General features: G+C 33.9%; 1 protein-coding gene across 1 annotated transcript in view; it reads left to right on the top strand.

Moving 5' to 3' along the window:
* The window catches only part of LOC111142074 (centrosomal protein 290), a 97553-nt gene that overhangs the window by 12038 nt on the left and 62912 nt on the right, over positions 1 to 22603 (top strand). Inside the window, exons 11-24 of the mRNA XM_022495023.1 lie at positions 83 to 172; positions 2316 to 2438; positions 3281 to 3404; positions 7753 to 7925; positions 9421 to 9583; positions 12040 to 12140; positions 12211 to 12298; positions 13504 to 13616; positions 15173 to 15257; positions 15785 to 15927; positions 18727 to 18891; positions 19514 to 19663; positions 21132 to 21247; positions 22475 to 22577. Of these exons, the coding sequence (XP_022350731.1) occupies positions 83 to 172; positions 2316 to 2438; positions 3281 to 3404; positions 7753 to 7925; positions 9421 to 9583; positions 12040 to 12140; positions 12211 to 12298; positions 13504 to 13616; positions 15173 to 15257; positions 15785 to 15927; positions 18727 to 18891; positions 19514 to 19663; positions 21132 to 21247; positions 22475 to 22577 (1737 nt within the window). The remainder of the gene's footprint in view (positions 1 to 82; positions 173 to 2315; positions 2439 to 3280; positions 3405 to 7752; positions 7926 to 9420; positions 9584 to 12039; positions 12141 to 12210; positions 12299 to 13503; positions 13617 to 15172; positions 15258 to 15784; positions 15928 to 18726; positions 18892 to 19513; positions 19664 to 21131; positions 21248 to 22474; positions 22578 to 22603) is intronic.

Here is a 22603-nt window from a genome sequence, read left to right on the forward strand (position 1 = left end):
GCTGCATATGCGTAATGTGTGGGTAAATATGCATATATTGTACTATTTTGCAACGATTCTTGAAATAATTGTTGCCTTTTAGGTGCAGGAGCTTACAGATCTTCTGAAAGCAAAAAATGAAGAAGATGATCCAGTCATGGCTGCTGTCAACGCAAAAGTAGAAGAATGGAAGGTGCTTTTTTCAGTTGATCTAATGGGTTTTTCATTTGTATTTTTGATTTCAAAGTCTTAGTTTTCTTTAAAGGCCTTATGGTAGTTAGTGACGTTTTTATTAGGCAATTTTAAATTGCATTAAATGTCCTAGTTAGAAAAGCACTAAGCTCTCTCTCCTGTGTAGTCCTTTAGCCTATTTGTAGTCTAAGTCTAAAACTTATTTGTCATCTAAAATAAATAATTCTAAGTAAAATACATTCACATAACTCATAGCTGCCATGTATTGTGTATATATAGTTCCTGGTTCAATTCCTTCAGACCAATACAACTATTGGTTTTCAGTGGGAATGGGAATAAAGAAAGGGACCTTTAGAATCGTCTGAGAAGTTTTTCATAATATACCTTTCTTGCTCCTCTCCACTCTCCAACCCCAACCAAATTCTCTGACCTTACTGTGTCAGAAGCTAGGATTATGATGACTATATATTTTGGAAAAAGTCTAAAACAATTCTGAATAAATCTAATTTTAAAAGCTATCACTTCTGTAGTCATTGTTTCTAACAGAGCTCATAAATCTTGTTGGCTCTTTGGATTTGTTTATCTGGGAAGTTCAGGTAACCTATATTTTAAACAAAAGCAGTAGCAGTGGCAATGATGCACTATCAAATCAATCAGGGGTCAGTATCCTTTCTATAAGAAGTGCAGAGAGTAAATATTTTAGACCATCTGGCCTCTGGTGTAATTAAACTCTGTTATATAACATGAAGGCAGACATACACCATACATAAATGAATGAGCAAGGCTGTTTTGCAGTGTAACTTGACGAAAACAAGCTGCAGACCAAATTTGACTATTGATTGAGGCTACTGACCCCTGGGAAAAAAAAGTTTTTACATCCTATTTAATTTTGGGGGGAGAGTTGGTAGTATATGTATTCTTCTGTACTTCGTTTTCACTTAATATTTTTAAGAATTACTTATATTAGTATATACACTATTGCTTTGTTTTTTTTAGTGGCTTTGTAATTTTTCTTTGTAGATATTTATTTAATAGATAGCATATGGTGTGATATTTAATAGGTTACTGATGTTTGCTATTAGAAACAACGTTATAATGAATATCTTCATGTATTTGTTATTTTGCAAAGATGTAGATTAAATTGCTACAAGTTGTCATATATATCCAAATACATACCTCCAGTTTGACACTTGTCTTTGACTCTATGGTATTTTTTGCTATGAAATATTTTATTTTTTTTTGTATTTTGTAGTTTATTGTTTTTTGTGACTTTGGAACTTTGTGTCATAATTAGTGTTCTGAGTATAAAGTTATTTTCTCTATTTTCTTTTAGTACCTCCTAGTTTCATCTTTTACATTTAAGTCTTTGAAGCATATGTAATTAGTTTTAGCATGGAGAGTGAGGTATGGTTTCAGCAGACCTAGTCTGTTGTCCAAACATTATTTATTGGACATTTTATCTTTTCCTACTGAAGTACAGTTTCATTTTTATTACATTTGACATGCTTGTTGGATTTGAATTTATTTTTAGACTCTCTGCTTTATATTGATCAATCTATTTTCTAAACATGTGTCCTTGTTTTAGTTATTGTTATGTTTAAATATTTGAAAAAACCATTCATTTTTCAGTTTTTAGACACTTGTGAACATGTTTTTTCAATATGAATTTTAGAAATAGTTCTTGAAAATCTTATTTTATTGGCTCTGTGGTAAATTTATAAATTATAAATTGATTTTGGTATTTGGTTCTTCTAGCAAAGAACACAGGACACCTTCATTCAGTGACATTTTAAGATTTTCTCCATAAAAATTAATTGTACAAAACTTCCTGGTAGTTTCACGAAGGCATTTATAATTCTTATTTAGGAATGAGTTTTGAAAGCTTGAGATTGTTTAAAGATTGAATTTCTAAAACAGCAAAAATTATACTGTATATTTTTAAATCATTTCTTCTTTGAACTTAAGATTGTACACCCAAAAAGAACAATGATTATGCAAATAGTTGCTGTTACTTACTCACTTCAATGTGAATTTTATTTCCTGTATTTTCTTGCTAATGATATATATTAGAGTATTTGCCATAAGTGAAAAATGATTTACTAATTTTCCTCTTATGTAACAGATCCTATGTTGTTTATATCTAGTTAATTTTGTCTTCTAAAGATGATGAAATTATTGAATATCAGCAAATGTTACATAACCTGAGGGAGAAACTGAAAAATGCCCAACTTGATGCTGATAAAAGTAATGTTATAGCTCTACAACAGGTAAAACCTTTCAAAATTTGGTTTATTGAAGTAGACAATGTGTCTAACCTAGTGGCTTACACTATGGGGTATATAAATAGTCTTTTGAAGTCCAGTCACCAGAAACAATTAGAATTAAGTTTAGAGTCAGGAATAGAATTATTTTGTGTATTTTTCTATGTTGATTTAGATAATAGACACATTGTTTTGATTGGGAATTATTTAATAAGAAACTTAAAAACTTTTAGAAACTTAAGTATATCTTCATATCCTGTTGTTAACATTTATTTTATTATATGTTGGTGCTGAAATATCCTGTGTAATGTGAAAAAAGCTAAAAGTGTCGTTATAATTTGGCTGTATTACATTAAATTTTATTTTTAGTACAAATATACTCATGTAGAAGTTATACTTCCATTATCTGTGCTTTATAGTCATAGTCTGGAAGAAAGGGGGAAATTTGGGAAGTATTTGGAGGATAAGAACAATTGCAAGAGACAGTATTTTGAAAGAAGTACCACAGGGCAGAAGATAGAAATGGGTGGGTCATGAGGAAGGGTAACATGAAAGGAGTCAGAAGAAGCCATAAATATTAGAGAGTTCTGGAATTCCCTTTGCCAGGATGTTAGTTAGCTCTTATATCTATCTGTAAGTATTAGAGTGACATCAGTGTGTCTAACATTGTGCAGTTGAGGTATACAAAGTAGTAAAGGACATAGTTTTGACCCAAAAAATATATATTATATATATAACATATGTATATTATATATATATAAACATAAGATCTACTTTTTTCCTTACGTTTAAATTGTATGTTAATATCCATGAAGAAATAATATGTAATGTTCAAAAATATTTTATAGGGTGTACAAGAACGAGATAGTCAAATTAAGATGCTCACTGAGCAAGTAGAACAATATACAAAAGAAATGGAAAAAAATACTTTCATTATTGAAGATTTGAAAAATGAGCTGCAAAGAAACAAAGGTAATTCAATGTTTAATAAGCATACAAAGTTAAACAAGACAGAGGACCATAGGGGATGGGAGGGGAGAAATGAAACAAGATGAAACCAGAGAGGGAGACAAACCTTAAGAGACTCTTGGTCTCAGGAAACAGAATGAGGGTTGCTGGAGGGGAGGAGGATGGGAGGGATGGGGTGGCTGGGTGATGGGCATTGGGGGAGGGTATGTGTTATGGTAAGTGCTTTGAATTGTGTAAGACCGATGAATCACGGACCTGTACCCCTGAAACAAATAGTACATTTTATGTTAATAAAAAAATAAGCATACAAAGTTATTTTATGTACCATTCAATTTTTAAGTATTTTATTTTTATTAAATTATGTCAATAGATATATTATTGGTTTTTTTGAATTTTATTGTTTTAAAAAATGACTATGTATATTAACTGTATATTATTAACTGCATATATTACTAGTGTTTATTAGTGATGGAGATACTTTCTGTAATTTTTCTGCCATGAAAATTACATTAACCTTTATCACCATCTTAGTTATATGAAAGAAATGAAAAATTACGATATAATTGAGTATAGTTATTTATCCCGTTTTTAAATAATTAACAAAGAATAGAATAAAATTTTGATCAATGTGGCAGCATTGTAGGTAGTTTTCAGAAGTCATTTGACTTGTCAACATTTGAATGAACTGTACCCAATTTAATGTCTCATCTTATTCTCCCTACCCTGGGACATACTACCTTGCCTAATACATCTGAACATAAGCCCCTAAAACATCAGTGGTCTTATATTTCCACAGCACTACATACTGTAGTTATAGCAGGACACATTAAGGCTAACTATTCATGACAAGTTCATGACATTTAACGTAACTCTCACAAAAGAAAATAGCTAACGTGTGTGTGTGTAAGTGAAATAATGGTGGTGGTCGTTGGAGATGTGGTTGTAATTTAGTGAAGCAAAAGCCTCATTGAGGAGATACTTGAACACTTTTAGGAAGTGAGGTAGTAAGCCAAGCAGATGTCCCTAAACAGTGAGAATAAGTATAAAGGCATATATAGTATACATATATATACATATCTCTATATACATATATAGAGAGAGAGGCATATATAGTATAAAGTAGGAATATACCGAGTGTGTTGAAGAACAAAAAGAAGCCTTTGTGGCTGGAACAGTGGGCAGGTGGGGCAGTAGTAGGTGATGAGATAGATCAGAAAGGTAACCAGGGGCCAGGTCATATGGCGACTTAACAATTCACCGTGAGGACTTTGGCTTTTATTTTAAGTGAGAAGAAGCACCAAAGAAAGTTTCACAAAGAAAGTGAAATAATTTGACTTAGACTGTGTCTGCAGTAGATCATAGGAGTAGCAAGGACAGAAGCAGGCAAACCTATTATGAGACTGTTGGGGTAATCCGAAGTGGTGCTGGTAGCTGAGAGCGTGTGGGTAGCAGTAGGGTTGTTGCAGTCAGTTCAGGATGTATTTTGAAGGTGATGGAAACGCAATTTGCTAGCAGATCAGATGTAGGGTGTGAGAGAGTCAGCAGAACTTTTGTTCTGAACACTGGGAAGGACTGTTTCCAGCAAGTTTAGAAATGATCAGGTACTTAGTTAAACAGGACATGTTAAGTTTGAGATGCTCAGTACACATCTGAATGGAAATAATAAATAGGCACTTGTATATATAGAAGTCTGAGGTTTAGGATAACAGTCCAGTCTCAAGATTTAGATCTCAAGATTTATATATATATATATATATATATATATATATATATATATATATATATATGCATATATATATATATATATATTTTTTTTTTATATATATCAAGATTTATATCTCAAGATATAAATTTGGGAACCTTATGCCTAAAAATGGTAAATGAAGTCCTGAAGCTGGCTGAGATCATCAAAGGAACAAATGTTAAGAAGAAAAATGCAAAGATTGAGCCCAGGGATGCTTTTACTTTAGAGGCTGAGGGGATGAAAAGGAGCAACCAAAGGAGGCTAGATGGGAGGAAAATCAGGAATGTGTGGAGTCCTGAAAAACCACATGAGGAATGTCATCAAGGAAGAGAATAATCAATCATGTTCAGAGCTGTATTCAGTGCTGCTGATAAATCAAGACAAGCATTGAAAGTTAACCAGTGGATTTAGCATTGGTCACTTTTGGTTTAAGAGAAAATGGATAGTGATGACAGAACAATCTAGAGACTCCTTTGAGGAGGACTGTATAAAGGGAAGGAGAAAAATGGGGTAGTGACTTGAAGGGAAAGGGGCATGACAAAAAGTATTTCTCTCCTTAAAATGGAAGAGATATTCATACTTCTGGGTGAAAAGAAAGATCCATTAAAGAAGAAAATTGACGCATCGATGAAACAGGAGAGAGAGAGAGAACTGCTGGAGCAATATCCTTGAGAAGGCCTTGGGATGGCATCTAGTGTTCCAGTGGGGTAGTGGGCCTTAGGAACACAAAGAATCCATCCGTAGTGACAGGAAGGGAGGTGGAGTGCATAGTTACAGATGCAGGTGACTGGAGATGACCTGATGGTGAGAGCAGGTGGAGCTTCTGTACTGATTGCTTCTCTTTGCTCAGGAAACAAGAAAGTAAGGTTCTTAGCTGAAAGGATAGGGGAAGATGTGTTAGAAGTATGAGGAGAGAGATGAAGAAAAGACAAAGTTGTAAAATCGTCATCTGAAAGAGTGAGCAGACTAGAAAAATGTAATATGATTGCTGAGCTAACGAGGCCCGCTTGTTATACTTATTTCTATAAGTGTGTATTATGTATTTATTAGAATTATACTTTGACATGGTTTAAACTGTTTAAAAGGGTAACCGATACTGTGGGTTTTGCATATTCCAGCCACCAGGAGAAAAAGTGGCCGTTGATCTCTTCTATCAGATAAGAAAGAGGTCTTGTCTAATGACATTTCAGTCAGTCCCTAGTCATAGATCCCTAAAGTCCACAGAAGGTATGGCTACTAGGAAATACTCTATACTTGAAATTAACTTGTAAATATGACAGCTAATGGTGTTTTCTTTCCATTGGTTAGGATTAGCTTTAGCTATCAGAACTAGAGATCTGAAAAATGGTGGCAAAATCAAGAGAGAAGCTTATTTTTCTCAATTTCTTAAAATTAAAAAAAAAAAAGTTTATTTTTCTCACTTGTGTGATAGTATAGAATTAGGCAATTCAGGGTGTTGCCTTCATCTGTCTCATGCAAAGTGGAACTTTACCCTCACATCTACATCCCAAACAGCAAGATGGAGGAGGCAGGAAGAGACAAATGGCTCACACTAAAGGATAGGCAGGTAAATATACTGTGGCAGGCCACATGGAAGAAATGAGAGTAGGAGGACACTGGGGACACTTCAGCCTCTCACATGCTCCATCTAGGCTTTTCACTCCAGAAAACAGGGCCCATTTCTTATAAATGTGCATGCTTTCCCACACTAGCCCAATGCCTATACATAAGTACATGCTCTATAAATCACTGAACACTTTTGGTGGATAAGAATGATTTGTGTTGATAATGGGAATGCTATATTTTGGTCTAGCAACGGTTTGGTAAGAAAATATAAGTAGAGATTTTTTAGCTATTAAAACTAAGTTTAGCTGCAGGCAACAGAAAAAATCAAATATAGCAGCGGTTTAGACAGGATAGAAATGTATCTTTCCATGATACAAATAAAGTTGAGGTGAATAGTTTGGGGTTGGTGTGATAACCTGCTCAAATATGGGATATCAGGCATCCTGTATCTTGCTGCCCTGCCTATCTCATCATGTGGTATCCAGCTCATGTTCTCCATGTTTGAGTTCCAGACTTAATATCTGTATTCCATCTAGCAGGAAGGAGGAAAGAGAAAAGATTCACTCCTCTCCTTTAAAAACATTTCCTGAAATACATGGCTTGTCTGCTTGTATCCCATTGGTCACATGACCACAACTAGCTGCTGGGGTGACTGGAAATTTAGTCTTTATTTCATGTGGCCATGTGTCCAACCAAAATTGCATTCTTCTGTTAGAGTGGACAAAGTTTGAACAGTGGGAACAGATAGCTAGTGGTTTTTGCCACAATGATCATTCTTTGTAAAGCACTGTGTTTTGCAATCTTATATAATCTGTAGCCATTCAGCTAAGATTTTATTGAACTTTTTAAGCTTGTCCTGTCAATAAGATGAAAACAAATTTTACTTTTCAAATATAAAAAAATAATAATAAAGAGACTTTTTAAGTGACATACCACTTTTCCTGCTTCTCGTATTGGAATCAGGGATTTAAAGGAGTAAGTAATCAATTTAATTAATTCATGCGGTTTTGTTTTTGTTTTTGTTTTTGTTTTACTCTGTAGGTGCTTCAACTCTTTCCCAGCAGGCTCATTATATGAAAATTCAGTCTAAGGTTCAGATGTTAGAAGAGAAAACTAAAGAGGCTGAGAGAACAGCTGAACTGGCTGAGGCTGATGCTAGGGAAAAGGATAAAGAACTAGTTGAGACGCTAAAGCGGTTAAAAGATTATGAATCGGTATGTATTTTTATCTTGTCAGTCAATGAGCTTAGATTATTCTTGCCACTCACAGTTAGACTGTTCTGTGCCGTTACCGTTTACCTTCAAAAACGTTCCAGAAGTGTTTTATGATAAAGGTTATCTTGGTTGGTTTGTACTACCCTATTCAAACGTCAGAGCAGCATTTACTTTTCAGCCGGAGAATCGTTTTCTGGCCATTTGATCAAAACATTTTGCCCAGATCATCAGCTTTGTTGAGACCGCAAGTTTAGTTTCTCTGTAAGTGGTGTCACTGTGCCGGCATCGTAGATGTGACACCACTGGCTTATTTGCCGGAAGTTACTTCAGGGACAGTTTTGCTGCCTGCTGTGCCAACACACAGTACTTACTTTGTACTTTTTGTATTTCTAAATCTCATTACCACTAAGGCAACTAATGACTCGTATATTCTAATGCTATTACTGATTCACTCTTATTATTCCTTTCCTATATTTTGTTAAGTGTTTTTAGTTTGTTTATTTGGGGGGTGGGCATGAAGCTCCCTGGAGATGGCATGAACATTTGCTTTATCTTCATAACCCCAGAATTACCTAGCATGGTCTTATACACCATCAGCATTCACTAATTTTTTTTTTATTTCTTTTCAGCATAACAGTATTCATTGTTTTTGCATCACACCCAGTGCTCCATGCAGTCCGTGCCCTCCCTAATACCCACCACCTGGTTCCCCCAACCTCCCACCCCCCACCCCTTCAAAACCTTTAGGTTGTTTTTCGGAGTCCATAGTCTCTCATGGTTCACCTCCCCTTCCAATTTCCCTCAACATTCACTAATTTTATATTTATTTATTTATTTGTCTGTTTATCTGTTTATTTATTTTGAGAATGAGAGAGAGAGAGAGAGCAGGGTGGTGGTGGTGAAGAGGGAAAGAGAGAATCTTAAGCAGACTCCACACCCAGTGTGGAACTCGCTTTAGGCTTGATCTCACAACCTTCAGATCAGACCTGAGCCGAAACCAAGAGTCAGATGCTTAACCCACTGAACCCAGGCGCCCCTTGTTAAATGTTTTATATGTCATTCTCTGAGTCACTTTGTCATTAGGATGCTATACTGGGAAGTTCCAGCAGTTCCATTTTCCATCATATTACTGGATTTGTTTTTTAAAAGCACAATAAAGGGGCGCCTGGGTGGCTCAGTGGGTTAAAGCCTCTGCCTTCGACTCGGGTCATGGTCCCTGGGTCCTGGGATTGAGCCCCGCATCGGGCTCTCTGCTCGGCGGGGAGCCTGCTTCCTCCTCTCTCTCTCTCTCTGCCTGCCTCTCTGCCTACCTGTGATCTCTATCTGTCAAATAAATAAATAAAATATTTAAAAAAAAAATAAAAGCACAATAAAAAGCACAGTTTCATGACAAAAATCTTACATATATGTATACTTCCCCTCATACTTAATAAGAAAATAAATTTGATAATTTATTCAAATAAACTACATTATACTTAGACTGGATATTTTTCAGGGAATATATGGTTTAGAAGATGCTGTGATTGAAATAAAGAATTGTAAAAGCCAAATTAAAATAAGAGATCGAGAGATTGAAGTATTGACAAAGGAAATCAATAAACTTGAGTTGAAGATCAATGATTTCCTTGATGAAAATGAGGCTCTTAGGGAGCGTGTGGGTAAGTCATCCTTTACGATCAATAGTTTGATCAGTCCTAATTGTCAAGTCATTTTTTATTTTTTTTGTTCATGTATTATTATTTTTAAATAGTTGAGTGTACTTTTTCCCCCCAAATAAACCCTTCTGTAAACATATTTAAAACAAAAGTGGATCTGCTCTGGTTGAAGTGGGACTAGGGATTTAATGGGTTTGGGATATGGGTGGGCTGGCCTGGAACACTGCTTTATTCAGTCTGGCATCTTTTCAAGTAATTGCTTATTTAAAAACTGCTTAGAAACAATTCCTTGTTTAAAAACTGAAAGTCTACTAAACTAATACTACGTATTAGAAGTTAACTTCCCCCCTTCCTTTTTCTCAACAAAGTTAGGGTCTGTATGACCCATTTGGTTTGCAAAATACTCTCATTCAGATGAATTCGTGAGGACATTTGGAAGTACTGGTTAAGTACTTTTATGATTTATGCTGCTTAAATTTAACTTTGGTTGAGTATTGTAAGGTTACTATTGATTCTAAGAAGTAATTAGTAAATATAGCTTGAGAGTTTATTGATTTCAATAAATAGTTCATTTAGTGTTACTCATTTGCATATTGAATTATGACAGTCCTGCCACCTCCTGACAGCACATGGAAAAAGAATGAGGCACAAACAAATCAGCTGCAAGAGAATGGTAGCAGGGGACCACAGTAGAAAAGGCTGTCTCCCCGAACAACTCCTCGGTCTCATATTTATTAGAAAGTGGGTAACAATCAACAAAGCTGGAGTAGATTACACATTGACCATGAGTCTTGTAAATATGTAAGAAGAAAGGCAAAATATGTCTGGTTACGTAGTACATGACCTGTAGTGAGCTAAGCCCAAACGAAAGGATTGTCTGACTAACTGCTGATGCTCCGGAGAAGGGGAGATAATGGAAAAATGAAGCAGGCGGCGTTGCCCTGAGCAAGCCAGGCATCCCCAGCTGCTGGGCTTCAAGGATGTATGGTCCAGTCCCTCAGAGGCCTGTTGCCAGTACATGTTTTTCTTAAGGCTTTATCTAAGCATGCTTGGTAACTAGTATAATTTCTCATAGGTTATATTTTAAGCAGTATGTAGTTCTGAGGGATGGTTACACAGTCCAATCTAAATTGCTACTTTGAAGTGAAAATAAAAATCTGAATATTGATTTCATTATACTTGGTAAATACCAATTAATGCTTTCTTAGAGTTAAGTGATCATTTGTGAAAACTGTTCTATAGGAAGGAAAAATAAAATTTTTATGAAGATGATTTATTTATGAAAACATATCTAAGTAGGACACAGAAATCATGCCAGTACCCCAAGTTAGCCTTCCGATCAACTTTACCTACCGGATCACAGCTGACTTCAAACTGGAAGTTGCTGAAGCTGACTGAGCCAATTAGATAGCTCCCACAAACACCAGATTTCCTATATTTTATTTTAAAAGATTTTATTTGAAAGAAAGAGAGAGAGAGAGAGCACGCACACCAGCAGTGAGAAGGACAGAGGGAGAAGCAGTCTCCCTGCGGAGCCACGAGTCCAGCGTGGGCTCCATCCCAGGAACCTGAGATCATGACTTGAACTGAAGGCAGGTACTTAACTGACTGAGCCACCCAGATGTCCCTTTTGTATTTTAAAGCTTCCAGATCTTGTCTTATACTTGCTTAAGACAATCTTCATATCTACTTAGTTATAGTAAGTTAAGAGACAGGAACAGTGGCGGCATCAGACTCATGTGGTAATACAGTTGATTCTGATATTAATAATGACTACTATGTCCCAGGCATTGGACTAAGTACTTTAAACCATAAGAGACTCTTTTTTTTTTTTTAAAGATTTTATTTATTTATTTGACAGAGAGATCACAAGCAGGCAGAGAGGCAGGCAGAGAGAGAGGAAGAAGCAGGCTCCCCTAGAGAGCAGAGAGCCCGATGCGGGGCTCGATCCCAGGACTCTGAGATCATGACTGGAGCCGAAGGCAGCGGCTTAACCCCCTGAGCCACCCAGGCGCCCCTGGACTAAGTACTTTATACGGATTAATTTTTTAACACCTTGACAACAAGCCAAAAAAAGAAAGAAAGAAAAAGAAATGCAGTATTATTCCTACAACTTCGTTAATAATTGAAAGTGGGAATTGAGCGCAAGTCTTTTATTCCATAACTTCTGTTTTGAATTAATAACATTCTAGTACTTTCATGACAATCTAACATGGAGAAGAAGACAGATCCTGATATATTTTGTCAGGATTTCTATTAATAATTGTGATAAAATTATGTTGACTTACAAGGTTATAGTTCAAATATATGGAAATTCTTGCACAAAAAGTACCTCATTCTTGAGTGATGCTGGCTGAATAAATTGTAACCATTTGGTTGATGATAACCAATTGCTTTGTGAATTTTTATAGCTCATTTGAATGTTGGTAAGTTTTTAATTATATTGCTTTTTATTTTAGGCCTCGAACCGAAGACAATGATTGATTTAACTGAATTTAGAAATAGTAAAAGCTTAAAACAGCAGCAGTACAGAGCTGAAAACCAGATTCTTTTGAAAGAGGCAAGTATGATAGTCAATTAGTTATTTTCTGGTTGAACCAAAAGAAATACTAATAATTTGTTCTTTATAGATTGAAAGTCTAGAGGAAGAACGACTGGATCTGAAAAAAAAAATTCGCCAGATGGCTCAAGAAAGAGGAAAAAGAGCTGCAGCTTCAGGTATATGCAGTTATTCCAAATCCTTGAAAGAATCATTGGAAAATGAATTGTCTGGAGCTGAAATTTTTTGTATCTTATATATATTATAATGGTTCTGCTGCAAGTTTAATAAATGAAATAATGGCCTGATGAAGAGTATTTAATTATCATTGATTTCTGTCCTTAATCTGAAACAGGCAAAAACAGAAAAAACACAATGAAATAATTGAACAAAACTTCAGAATCATCGACTTTTGAAAACTTTACAGTATAGTCTTTTAATTCCCACACAATCCCAATATGCTATGATCAATAATGATGATATTTAGTAATTTCTATATTGGTATATGTTGCTGTTAATATCTTCCTTAAGAGCAGTACATTGAAAACTTTCTTTGTACATTATTCTTTATTAAGTGAAAGCAATGTTTTATTGAATAAAAGTTAACATTTTTATCTTATTTGATATCAAGGGAGCAGTTGGTTAAGTTTTGTAATAGCAATTGTAGTGCCTTTTTCTAAGAAGATCATAGAGAAGGAATTTTTTTTAACTTCACCCAAGTCCACAAGTTTTTGAATAATGAAGGGCTTTTTGTTTGTTGCTTTGTTCTGTTTTTGGTTTGTTTATTTTGATTTTTTTTTAATCATCACAGTCTCTATAATATATCAAAAAATTTCTAGGATGGCAAAACTTCCTAAATTATTAATGTATTAACCAGTTTACTCATTCATGATTCTTATCTATTTTATATGCCTCTAAACTACTTCAGTACTTACTATATTAAAGTGTAGAATGTGTAAAGAATTAAAGAGAAGATAAAAGTCATATTTGTTTCTCATATTATTAATATTAAAAGTGAACTAAATCAGGAGGTTGTATGGGCTACATGGGAATCAAGGATTTTGGAAATATTCTACCTTTTGTTTGAGTTAAAACTTGATTTTACTGGGATGCTTGGGTGGCTCATTCGGTTGGATGTCTGCCTTCAGCTCGGGTCATGATCCCAGGGTCCTGGGATTGAGTCCCACATTGGGCTCCTTGCTCATCAGGGAGTCTGCTTCTCCCTCTGCCTGCTGCACCCCCTGCTTCTGTGCTCACTCACTTTCTCTCTTTGACAAATATATGAATAAAATCTTTTTAAAAAGCCCTTGATTTTACTTCCTAAGAATTAGAATAATAAGAGAGTTATTTTATCTTTCTAATTTGTTAATTCTTTTATATGTAGGATTAACTGTTGAGGACCTGAACCTAACCGAAAACTTTTCTCAAGAAAATAGAATAGGAGAAAGGAAATTCGATTTTGCAAGCCTCAAAAATATGAGTGAAGCTCAATCAAAGGTAAACAGTATTGTTATGGCAAAGAGAATAGAAGAAAAATGTTACTATTAGTGCTTTCATTTCTTCCCCAGTTACCTGATTTTAGACATTGCTTCTTTTTATAGTTGTTAAATAACTTTTTTTTTAAGTTTAAATAACCTGTTGATCCAAAGATTGATTAATGAGACTTTATTTACTCTAAATACAGATTAGGAGTTCAGATAAAATAGAGCTGCCGCATAGGAGACCATCATTTGGTTTTCCACAGTCATATCAGAATGAACCAGAGGAGAATGTCACCATAGGATCATTATCAAGAATGTTGTCTGAATTTCAACATAGTGTAGAAAGTGAAGTGGATCCTTTTGTCTCTCTAACTAAACCTTCTTCATCTGTACAAGTAAAAGATAATAATTCACCTCCAGAAACCATTATAATAAAGGAGATTTTTAAAGCACCATGTCTACAGTCTTTAAGAAATCTAGAATCATTAGTCAATAGCTTTAATAGGGAGAGGCATGAAGAAATAGATGACTACTTATACACTCTTTCTGACTACTCTATGAAGAAAGTGTCAAGAAGCTGTCAGGCACTTGAGAAGACTAGTTTCACACAGAAAAGCAGTTCATCTTTACAGGCCTTATCAACAGCTTCAGACTTAATCCAGAAGTTATCACTTAGGCAGAAATCTGCAATATTTTGTGAACAAATTCATGATAATAGAGCTGACATGGATGAATCACAAGTAGCAACAACAGAAGATGAACAGGTTCATAACCAAATAAAATATGCTGATACCAGTTTGAAAGAAGATCAAAGAAAGAGTGAAGTGCCTTTGCAGACAGAGATTTTGAAAAGTAAACTTGATGTTAATCTTCCGGACCATGTGCCTATTACTACACAATCAAAATCATCTCAGGTAGATCCACTTGAAAATCTTATAGAACAGCTACGGAGAGAACTAGTATTTCTTAGATCTCAGGTGAGCTTTCCTCCAGATTCCATTACTGAGATCACTTTTTTTATTAACTTTTTTTTTTAATGACTTTCTAACAAAGTTCTCTAAGTAATAATTGTAATAAGAATTTTTTTATGCTTGCACATAACATAAATTTATACACATTTTTTAAAAATTTAAAAATGCAGTGAGTTTGACGTGAAATCATTGACGTGAAATCATTGACTTTCCTAATTTATTAATTATTCCTTTAGAATGAAGTCATAGCACAGGATTTATTGGTCAAGGAAGCACAGAATAGAAGTGCAGAAATAGAACTTGAACGTCATAGAACCCAGGCAGAACAGGTAGTATAAAGGCAGACTATTAAAAGAGATGATTGTGGTACTAAAGACAAAAACTTTCATTATATTTCTTTGCCTTTTGCTGTGGGAGTGGGTAAAGGGAGAAAGTGGGAGCAAGACTACCAGCTGTTTTACCTTTTGGGTTTTATTGTTATTACTACTGTAATAGCTTATCTCTGGTGTGTTATAACTCAATTAGTCAAAATTTTTTAACTTGAAAACTATAGTGATATTTTGTTTAAAAAAATCAATTTTATTCTTTGTGTTCTATACAGAATGAATTTCTTTCAAGAGAACTAATTGAAAAGGAAAGAGATTTAGAAAGAGGTAGAACAATAATAACCAAATTTCAGAATAAATGTAAGTTATTACTGTTTCTTATTTTTCTGTACTTATTTATCCTATACCAAAAATTATGGATCTAAAAGGACTTTAAAACATTCTTGTTTTCTACTCTGTTTTAACTTTAATTACCTCCGTAATATATAAGCTTCAGTGTCTCTCATTCATGTATTTGGTTTGCCTTGCTATATTCATTTTCAAAGTTATAATGGGAATTTTTTGTGGTGATAAATGAGTCAGTTTTTCTTTTTTGTTTAATGAACTTGGAGTTAAAAAATGAATTTAAAAGATGTTTAATGAAGGGAAGACAAAGCATGTTTATGATTTCTTTCAACAATGAAACATATATGCACATGATTTAAATAGGTGTATCATTGAATTCAACTATTCACACATTGGATTTATAGGTGATTTTTTTGTACATTTATTTACTTTGGCATTTCCAAATGGGTATTTTTTCTATATGTGATATATTTGTTATTTGTATAGAGTAGTGTAAGTTGTGAAGATGGTACTCATTGAATGAGAAAAATATGTCATTTTAGTAAAAGAATTAGCTGAAGAAAATAAGCAGCTGGAAGAAGGTATGAAAGAAATATTGCAAGCTATTAAGGAAATGCAAAAAGATCCTGATGTTAAAGGAGGAGAAACATCTCTAATCATCCCTAGTCTTGAAAGACTAGTTAATGTAAGTTTTTTCCACATAGGTTTTATTTTGTTGTTTCCTGCTTTAAAGATGTTGTTCAACTGTTCTCTGGCTTTCATTGTTTCTGGTGAGACATTTATAGTCATTTGAGTCACTGTTCACTGTTCCCCTGTTTGTTACATGTCAATTTCTCAGGCTTTCAGAACTTCCTCTGTTACTTGGTTTTCACCGGTTTCACTATAGTGTGCATCGGTGTGTGTGTAGGTATGTGTGTGCATGCATATATTTGTATGTGTGTATGTTGTTTGGGGTTTGCTGAGTTTCTTCAGTCTGTTTACTTGTGCTAATCACTACAGTTGAAAAGTTTCCTCTTTTTTAGTTCTTCAGTTATTTTTTTTGTCCCATTGTCTCTGGGACTCCAGTGACACATATTAGATCTTTTGATAGTGTCCACAGGTTTTTGAGGCTTTTTTCATTTTCCCCCTATTTTTTATATATTTTCTCCTCCTGATTGGGTAATTGCTATTTATCTTTTTTAAGATCACTGATACTTTCCTCTAACGTCTCAATTCTTCCATTTAAAAGGTCAGCCTGGCAGAGTTTTTAACAGAATTTGGAGTTCCTTTTTGCTGGTTATTTTCTTTCTGGAATTCCAGTCTTACTTTCCAGACTTTGGGCTCTGTCTCTGGTTTTCTTGGCCAGAAAGATGACAGGTCACTGCAACTGTAGCCTGTCCCTTCCCTATAGCACCACCCTCCCCCAACATGTAAAATGCACTTGTCAGTGGTTCTGTCTTTCAAGTTTTAAGTCCTCTCCAAAATCCACTTTCTTTTGTGTATTTTCTAGAACCTTGTTAAGTGTGGGAAGGTAGTCTGGTAGGACCTTATGCCAGAAACCTAGAAGTGTAACAGGATGTAGTAGGAATATTGTAAATTCCTTAAGCATTGCTACAGGAAAAATATTAGCCACCAAATAATAGTCTATTTATATCTACTATATAGAGGTTTGAGCATTCTACAGTATTGTTACATAAACTTGAATAATATATACATTTTAAATTATTAATATTTAAATAAATTGTTTACATAATCTGAACATACTTAGCATATATTATTGCTTCCCAAATTTGTGCTTCCCAAGAAAATGTTATTTGTTGAATTGCTTTTTTTATGGTGAATTAGTCAGTAGTTGAACACTTGTTCTTAGCAGCACTGTATTGTAGCAGAGAGGAAGAGTGATACTGGTATGTTCAAAACTTCTGAGGCAGGAAGATCATTTTGACAAAATTTATAAGAACCATTTAATTCTCTTTATATGTTACTCATTTTTATGTTCCTTCTCCTGTTGGTGACTTTGTTTGCCTCTGCTATTTTGTGTGTCTAAAATGATTCTTTATGCTTTTTCTGTGAACATCTTTCATCTATGATGCTACTCACTATTGATAGTGTGTCTAACTCAAACTATTTTCCAAGGGAAACTCCACATAGTGACCAAATACAAACAGAACAGATAGAGCAGGAAATTCTAACTTCTTCTGTTTCAGTTGAGTTTCTGGTCTTGCCAGGATCACTGTTTCCAGAGATTTCACCTGCTTCTGTCCTGGGTTGTCATTCTTTTCTGATTGATATGCCATGTCTGTAACTCACAAATGACCTCACAATTCCTGCTGTAAGAAATCTTCAGAATCAGTGACACTTTAGTTGAGATATTTCTTGATTATGTACTTCATTTCACTTTCTGTTGCCACAGGTTATTTTTCAGTACCTCTAATCACCCTTTAATCTCATTTTAAGAAAAGGGCACATAGACAACATGGTGCTTGTTCTCAGCAAGACAGCGGACAAGGCTACCTTGATGTCTGTCACAGTACCTCCTTCTACTTACTTCTGTCTTCCTGGTATCCCCTTTGAATTAGTATAATTTCTTATTCCATATGATCCCTGCCTCAGTCTTTTGAGGGTTAAAGCTTACTTCCATAAAACTTCTGCCTCAAGTTGACTGGATCACTAACCTTCTTTGTCTTTGCCTTGTTTTCTGAAGCTTTCTTTACTTTGCAGTTAGCAGTTTTGTTATATATAATTTCTTTAAAATGCAAATATATTTATATGTATGTACTCTGTCGATGTGTACTGGGGTGTATGTATATTTTTGTATGCCATTGTTGGCAAATTAGGATGAATGAAGCATTTTTGGTAATATTTTAATATTTGACATACTATTTTTGCTTATCCAGCCGTTTTGGATAATACTTTGTTACCATACTTTGCCTTTTTGTCATATATGCTTCAACTGTGTGGAGAGGAAGCAATGAAGAATTCACTTAATTAAATGTAGCAACTATTTCAGTCCTCTGATCGTGCTTTAAATATGGGTGCTGCATAGTTTCAAAGTATCTGCATATAAATTATCTCATTTTGACTGTATAAAAACTTTCTAAAGTGGGCAGATGTGACATTATTTCCTCTTCTTTAGAGATAAGGAAACTAAGGTTTAAAGAATTTAAGTCACTTGCTGAGCTAGTAAGAGATTGGTTAAGATTTGAACCCTAATCCTCTTACTGCCTTCCAGTTGTTTTTCTAGTCCAGCAGCCTACTAAAATTAGCTAAATGTTAAATGTTATAGCGAGGTAATTACTATGCGTGGAATACTGATGTAAGTTAATCCAGAGTTTTATGAATTTAGATTTGCAAATAAGAAATGGTTTTGGCATATTTTGTAATTATGCCTGTCAGTGAAGAGTAAAATGCCTAAATGGGAATTTTATTTAAAAGGTAGTTTTTTTTCTTATTATGATTTTAGTATTTTGCTTCACACTTTTTCAATATAATCTAAATTTATTAGGCTATAGAATCAAAGAATGCAGAAGGAATCTTTGATGCTAATCTGCATTTGAAAGCCCAAGTTGACCAACTTACTGGAAGAAATGAAGAATTAAGGCAGGAGCTCAGGGAATCTCGGAAGGAGGCGATCAGTTATTCTCAGCAGTTGGCAAAAGCAAATTTAAAGGTGAGAATATGAATAAATAATAGAAAATGCTAAGCATTACGAACATACTCTTAATATGAAACTTTTAATTTTTTTTAAAAGACTGAGAAAATGCTTCTTTTTTTTTTTTTTTTAAAGATTTTATTTATGTATTTGACAGACAGAGATCACAGGCAGGCAGAGAGGCAGGCAGAGAGAGGAAGGGAAGCAGGCTCCCTGCTGTGCAGAGAGCCTGATGTGGGGCTCGATCCCAGGACCCTAGGATCATGACCTAAGCCGAAGGCAGAGGCTTGAGCCACCCAGGCGCCCCAGAAAATGCTTCTTGAATTAATTCAACATTAAGAAAACTCCTTTTTGGATTTTTCCTAAATAAGTGGAAAATAAGTACCTTTTATAATATAAAAGAATACAAAAATTCTAAGTCTATACATAGGTGTTTCTAAATAAAATTTAAAGTATGGTTTAATTGATGTCTGGTAGGGCATTCATACATTTACTTTTTGAAAATACTCAGTAGGAAGAAAAAGTTACCGGCTCTTAAATTTATACTTTTATATTTTATTTATTTATATTATATATATATATAAATACTCAGTAGGAAGAAAAAGTTACCGGCTCTCATTTATAAACTGTTTGTTTCCAGGTAGATCATCTTGAAAAAGAGATCATTCTTTTACGGCAATCAGAAGGATCAAATGTTGTTTTTAAAGGAGTGGACTTACCTGATGGGATAGCACCATCTAGTGCCAATATTATTAATTCTCAAAATGAATATTTAATACATATCTTACAGGTAGTAAAAATTTTGCATCTCAATAACAAAAGCTATTGATAGTATGTTTCTTCATATATTCCTTTGAGTGTTCTTAGAATATTATCATTGAGATATATTTTTATTGGATTTTGATATTAAATGGAATATTATGAATGAAAGCAGTTTGTTCCATTCATCTGTATAAGAAGCATGCTGACATATTTTGTGCACATACGTGTCATGAAATATATGATTAACAGGTAGAATGACATGTAGCTAAGGTGGTAATGTATAAATAGAGGAGCCCTTTTATTTAGTGCTGGTTGGAAAAGCAATTCAAGTGAATAAAGTCTGATACAATTTTTAGTGAAATGATTAAATGGTTCCTTTTTTATTTTAACTACAAGAGAAAGTTTTTAAATCAAATTGTCTTTAATGTATTTCTTCCCTTTAAACTTGTGTTGGTTAATTCATTAGTAAATTAGAAAGGGTAGTGCTTGCCCTGGGTTTGTCAGTTTTGCTGCCTATATTGTGGTCATTATGAATGGCCTAATGAGAGATACTTTTAATTATTTCATTTGAAGTGTGAATGCCCGTAACATCATGTTCATTTGAAATATAATTACGAAAATGTGTTTGGAATGAATGAAAATATGTTTTTGATTATTAACACTACTGTTTCCATCTCCTAGATGATTCCTTTGTGAATATACCTGAGTGATGATTACTAAATAATACTTGTTTTTGTATTTGAAAAATGTTTTTGTATTTGTGTATTATATTTGAAAAACATTGCTTTTTTTCATCTTTATATAAAAAAAAAATGAAAGGCATTTTGGCAGATTAGAGAGCACCAATTGGGAATCTGAAAACCTGTTCATAGCAAAACATGTACTAAAAAAACAAAACAAAACAAAACATGTACTTGGACTCCCAATCCCCTAAGAGTGATAGATGTAGCCAAGGCCTTTGGAGCCATGCAAGACTAACTTTTTAAGTTTTGGATTTGCATGTGTATAAGGCACCTGACACCAGGATTGCCATATGTGCTCAGCAGTGGTTACCAAGTGTAGTTTTATGAGCTTTTTAAAGTTGAGTTAATCTTTCTAAGTCCCTTTCTTTGTCTATAAAATGAAGTATTTGCAAAGAGTTGTTTGAATGGAGGCATGAACAAGTATGTTCACAAAAGTGTATGTGAGGCTGAGTGACTAGAGGAAGTCCATAACCACTGGATCTGATCATTTATGTGGGTACTGAAATTATCAAATATGATACAAATAATTTTACCAGTTTTATAGTACTTCTCTTTATACATATTGCCTCCTTTAATATGCTTAAACTAAGATGTCCCATACATTATAGAACTTACCTGTGCTGCTAATGAAGTGGATAACTATATTCTCTTTTATATATTTTTCTATAATCTTGTCAAAGTATGAATTTATACTTTCCAATTTAAAATATATTCTGATTCTTTTTGCATTCTTATTTCTCAACCAATTTTTAGGAACTAGAATGTAAAGAAAATAAATTAAAGACCTTAGAAGATTCTCTTGAAGACTATAACAGAAAATTTGCAGTAATTCGTCATCAGCAAAGCTTATTATATAAAGAATATCTAAGGTATAAGTGTTAGCAAAGCTTTTGTAATGTAATTGCAGCATATTCTTACTAATAATGAAAGAAATGTAAGAAAATACTTTGTTTTATCCTTTCCTCGTGCCTCTTCCATTCTATTTTATGTCTTAGTTTCCTTATCTATGAATTTCTGAGATAGTAATGCCTTTTTCATAGGGTTATTACAAAATCTAATTGAATTGTTACATGAAAATGCTCAGATATGAATATTTTGCAAATGTCCTGGCACATGAACATTTTGTAAATGTCAGCATTCTTCATCATTACTGTCATCATTATTGATATATTTTCATTGGTAACTAATATTTTCTCCTTATCTCTGCTATTTCATCTATATCAGCCCAATAATTTTCTTACAAGTCGTTAGAATACCAGATTAACGGTGATTTAAATACGAAGTGTAATTATTATGTGATCTAACAAGAAACTCAAAGCTAATTATAGGGTAGGCCACGTTTAAGGGTTGTCATTATCTTCTATTACAGTTTATAAAATAGATGCAGGAGTTCAAGGAAGAGGAAACCATGCCCACTGTAGAAGAGACATATTTTTTTTCCACACAACTTTCTATTTTTAGTTTAAAAAATTTTTTCCAGAACCTTCTAACTAGCAGACTTTGACTCAGATCACATTAGCCAGAATTGGGCTAATGAGCTGTCCAAGTCATACGTTCAAGTCTCAACCATTCAGTGGCAAAGAGAGTGGTGCCATTATAATTTGTTTATGCCAGCCAGATTGTAGGTGACTGTAGAATGTCTCTCAGGTAAGCAACAGTGTCTTACACACCTTCATTTAAATCAAATGATTACTACTGTTGTTTATATTCTAAGTATTTTGCAACTGGTTAACCCTTAAGTTTTAAGAGTAGGGTCAGAATATTGAGAACTGATTTCCAGAATTAGTTTGGAGTGTTGATTATTTTCCTATTTGTTTTCTGTTTTTAATAAAATGTTGTAAGATTCAGCTTCATTTGTTATACTGTAACAGTTGTAGAGTTGTGACTCATGGAATAATGAAAGTAACTTGATAGATAAAATAATTTCTTTACACTGCATTTATTTAATAAAAATAGAACTTCCAGGCTAAATCCTTGTCAAATGGAATTTTGAGATACTCTGTTACCAGATACCAGGAGCTGTGATGCCTCTTGTTTTCCTGTAGTTAAATATTTTATTAGGTTTTATTATATTGTCATTTTTATTTTTTTGGAAGTGAAAAGGAGGCCTGGAAAATAGAATCTGAAACAGTAAGAGAGGAAAAGAAAAAACTAGAGGATCAAATCCAGCAAGATGCTATAAAAGTAAAAGAATATAATGTAAGTAAAACTCTTTTAAAATCAGT

This window comes from Enhydra lutris, unplaced genomic scaffold (genome assembly GCF_002288905.1).
Source record: "Enhydra lutris kenyoni isolate GAN:26980312 unplaced genomic scaffold, ASM228890v2 scaffoldscaffold7, whole genome shotgun sequence".
In the NCBI taxonomy this organism is placed as follows: domain Eukaryota; kingdom Metazoa; phylum Chordata; class Mammalia; order Carnivora; family Mustelidae; genus Enhydra; species Enhydra lutris.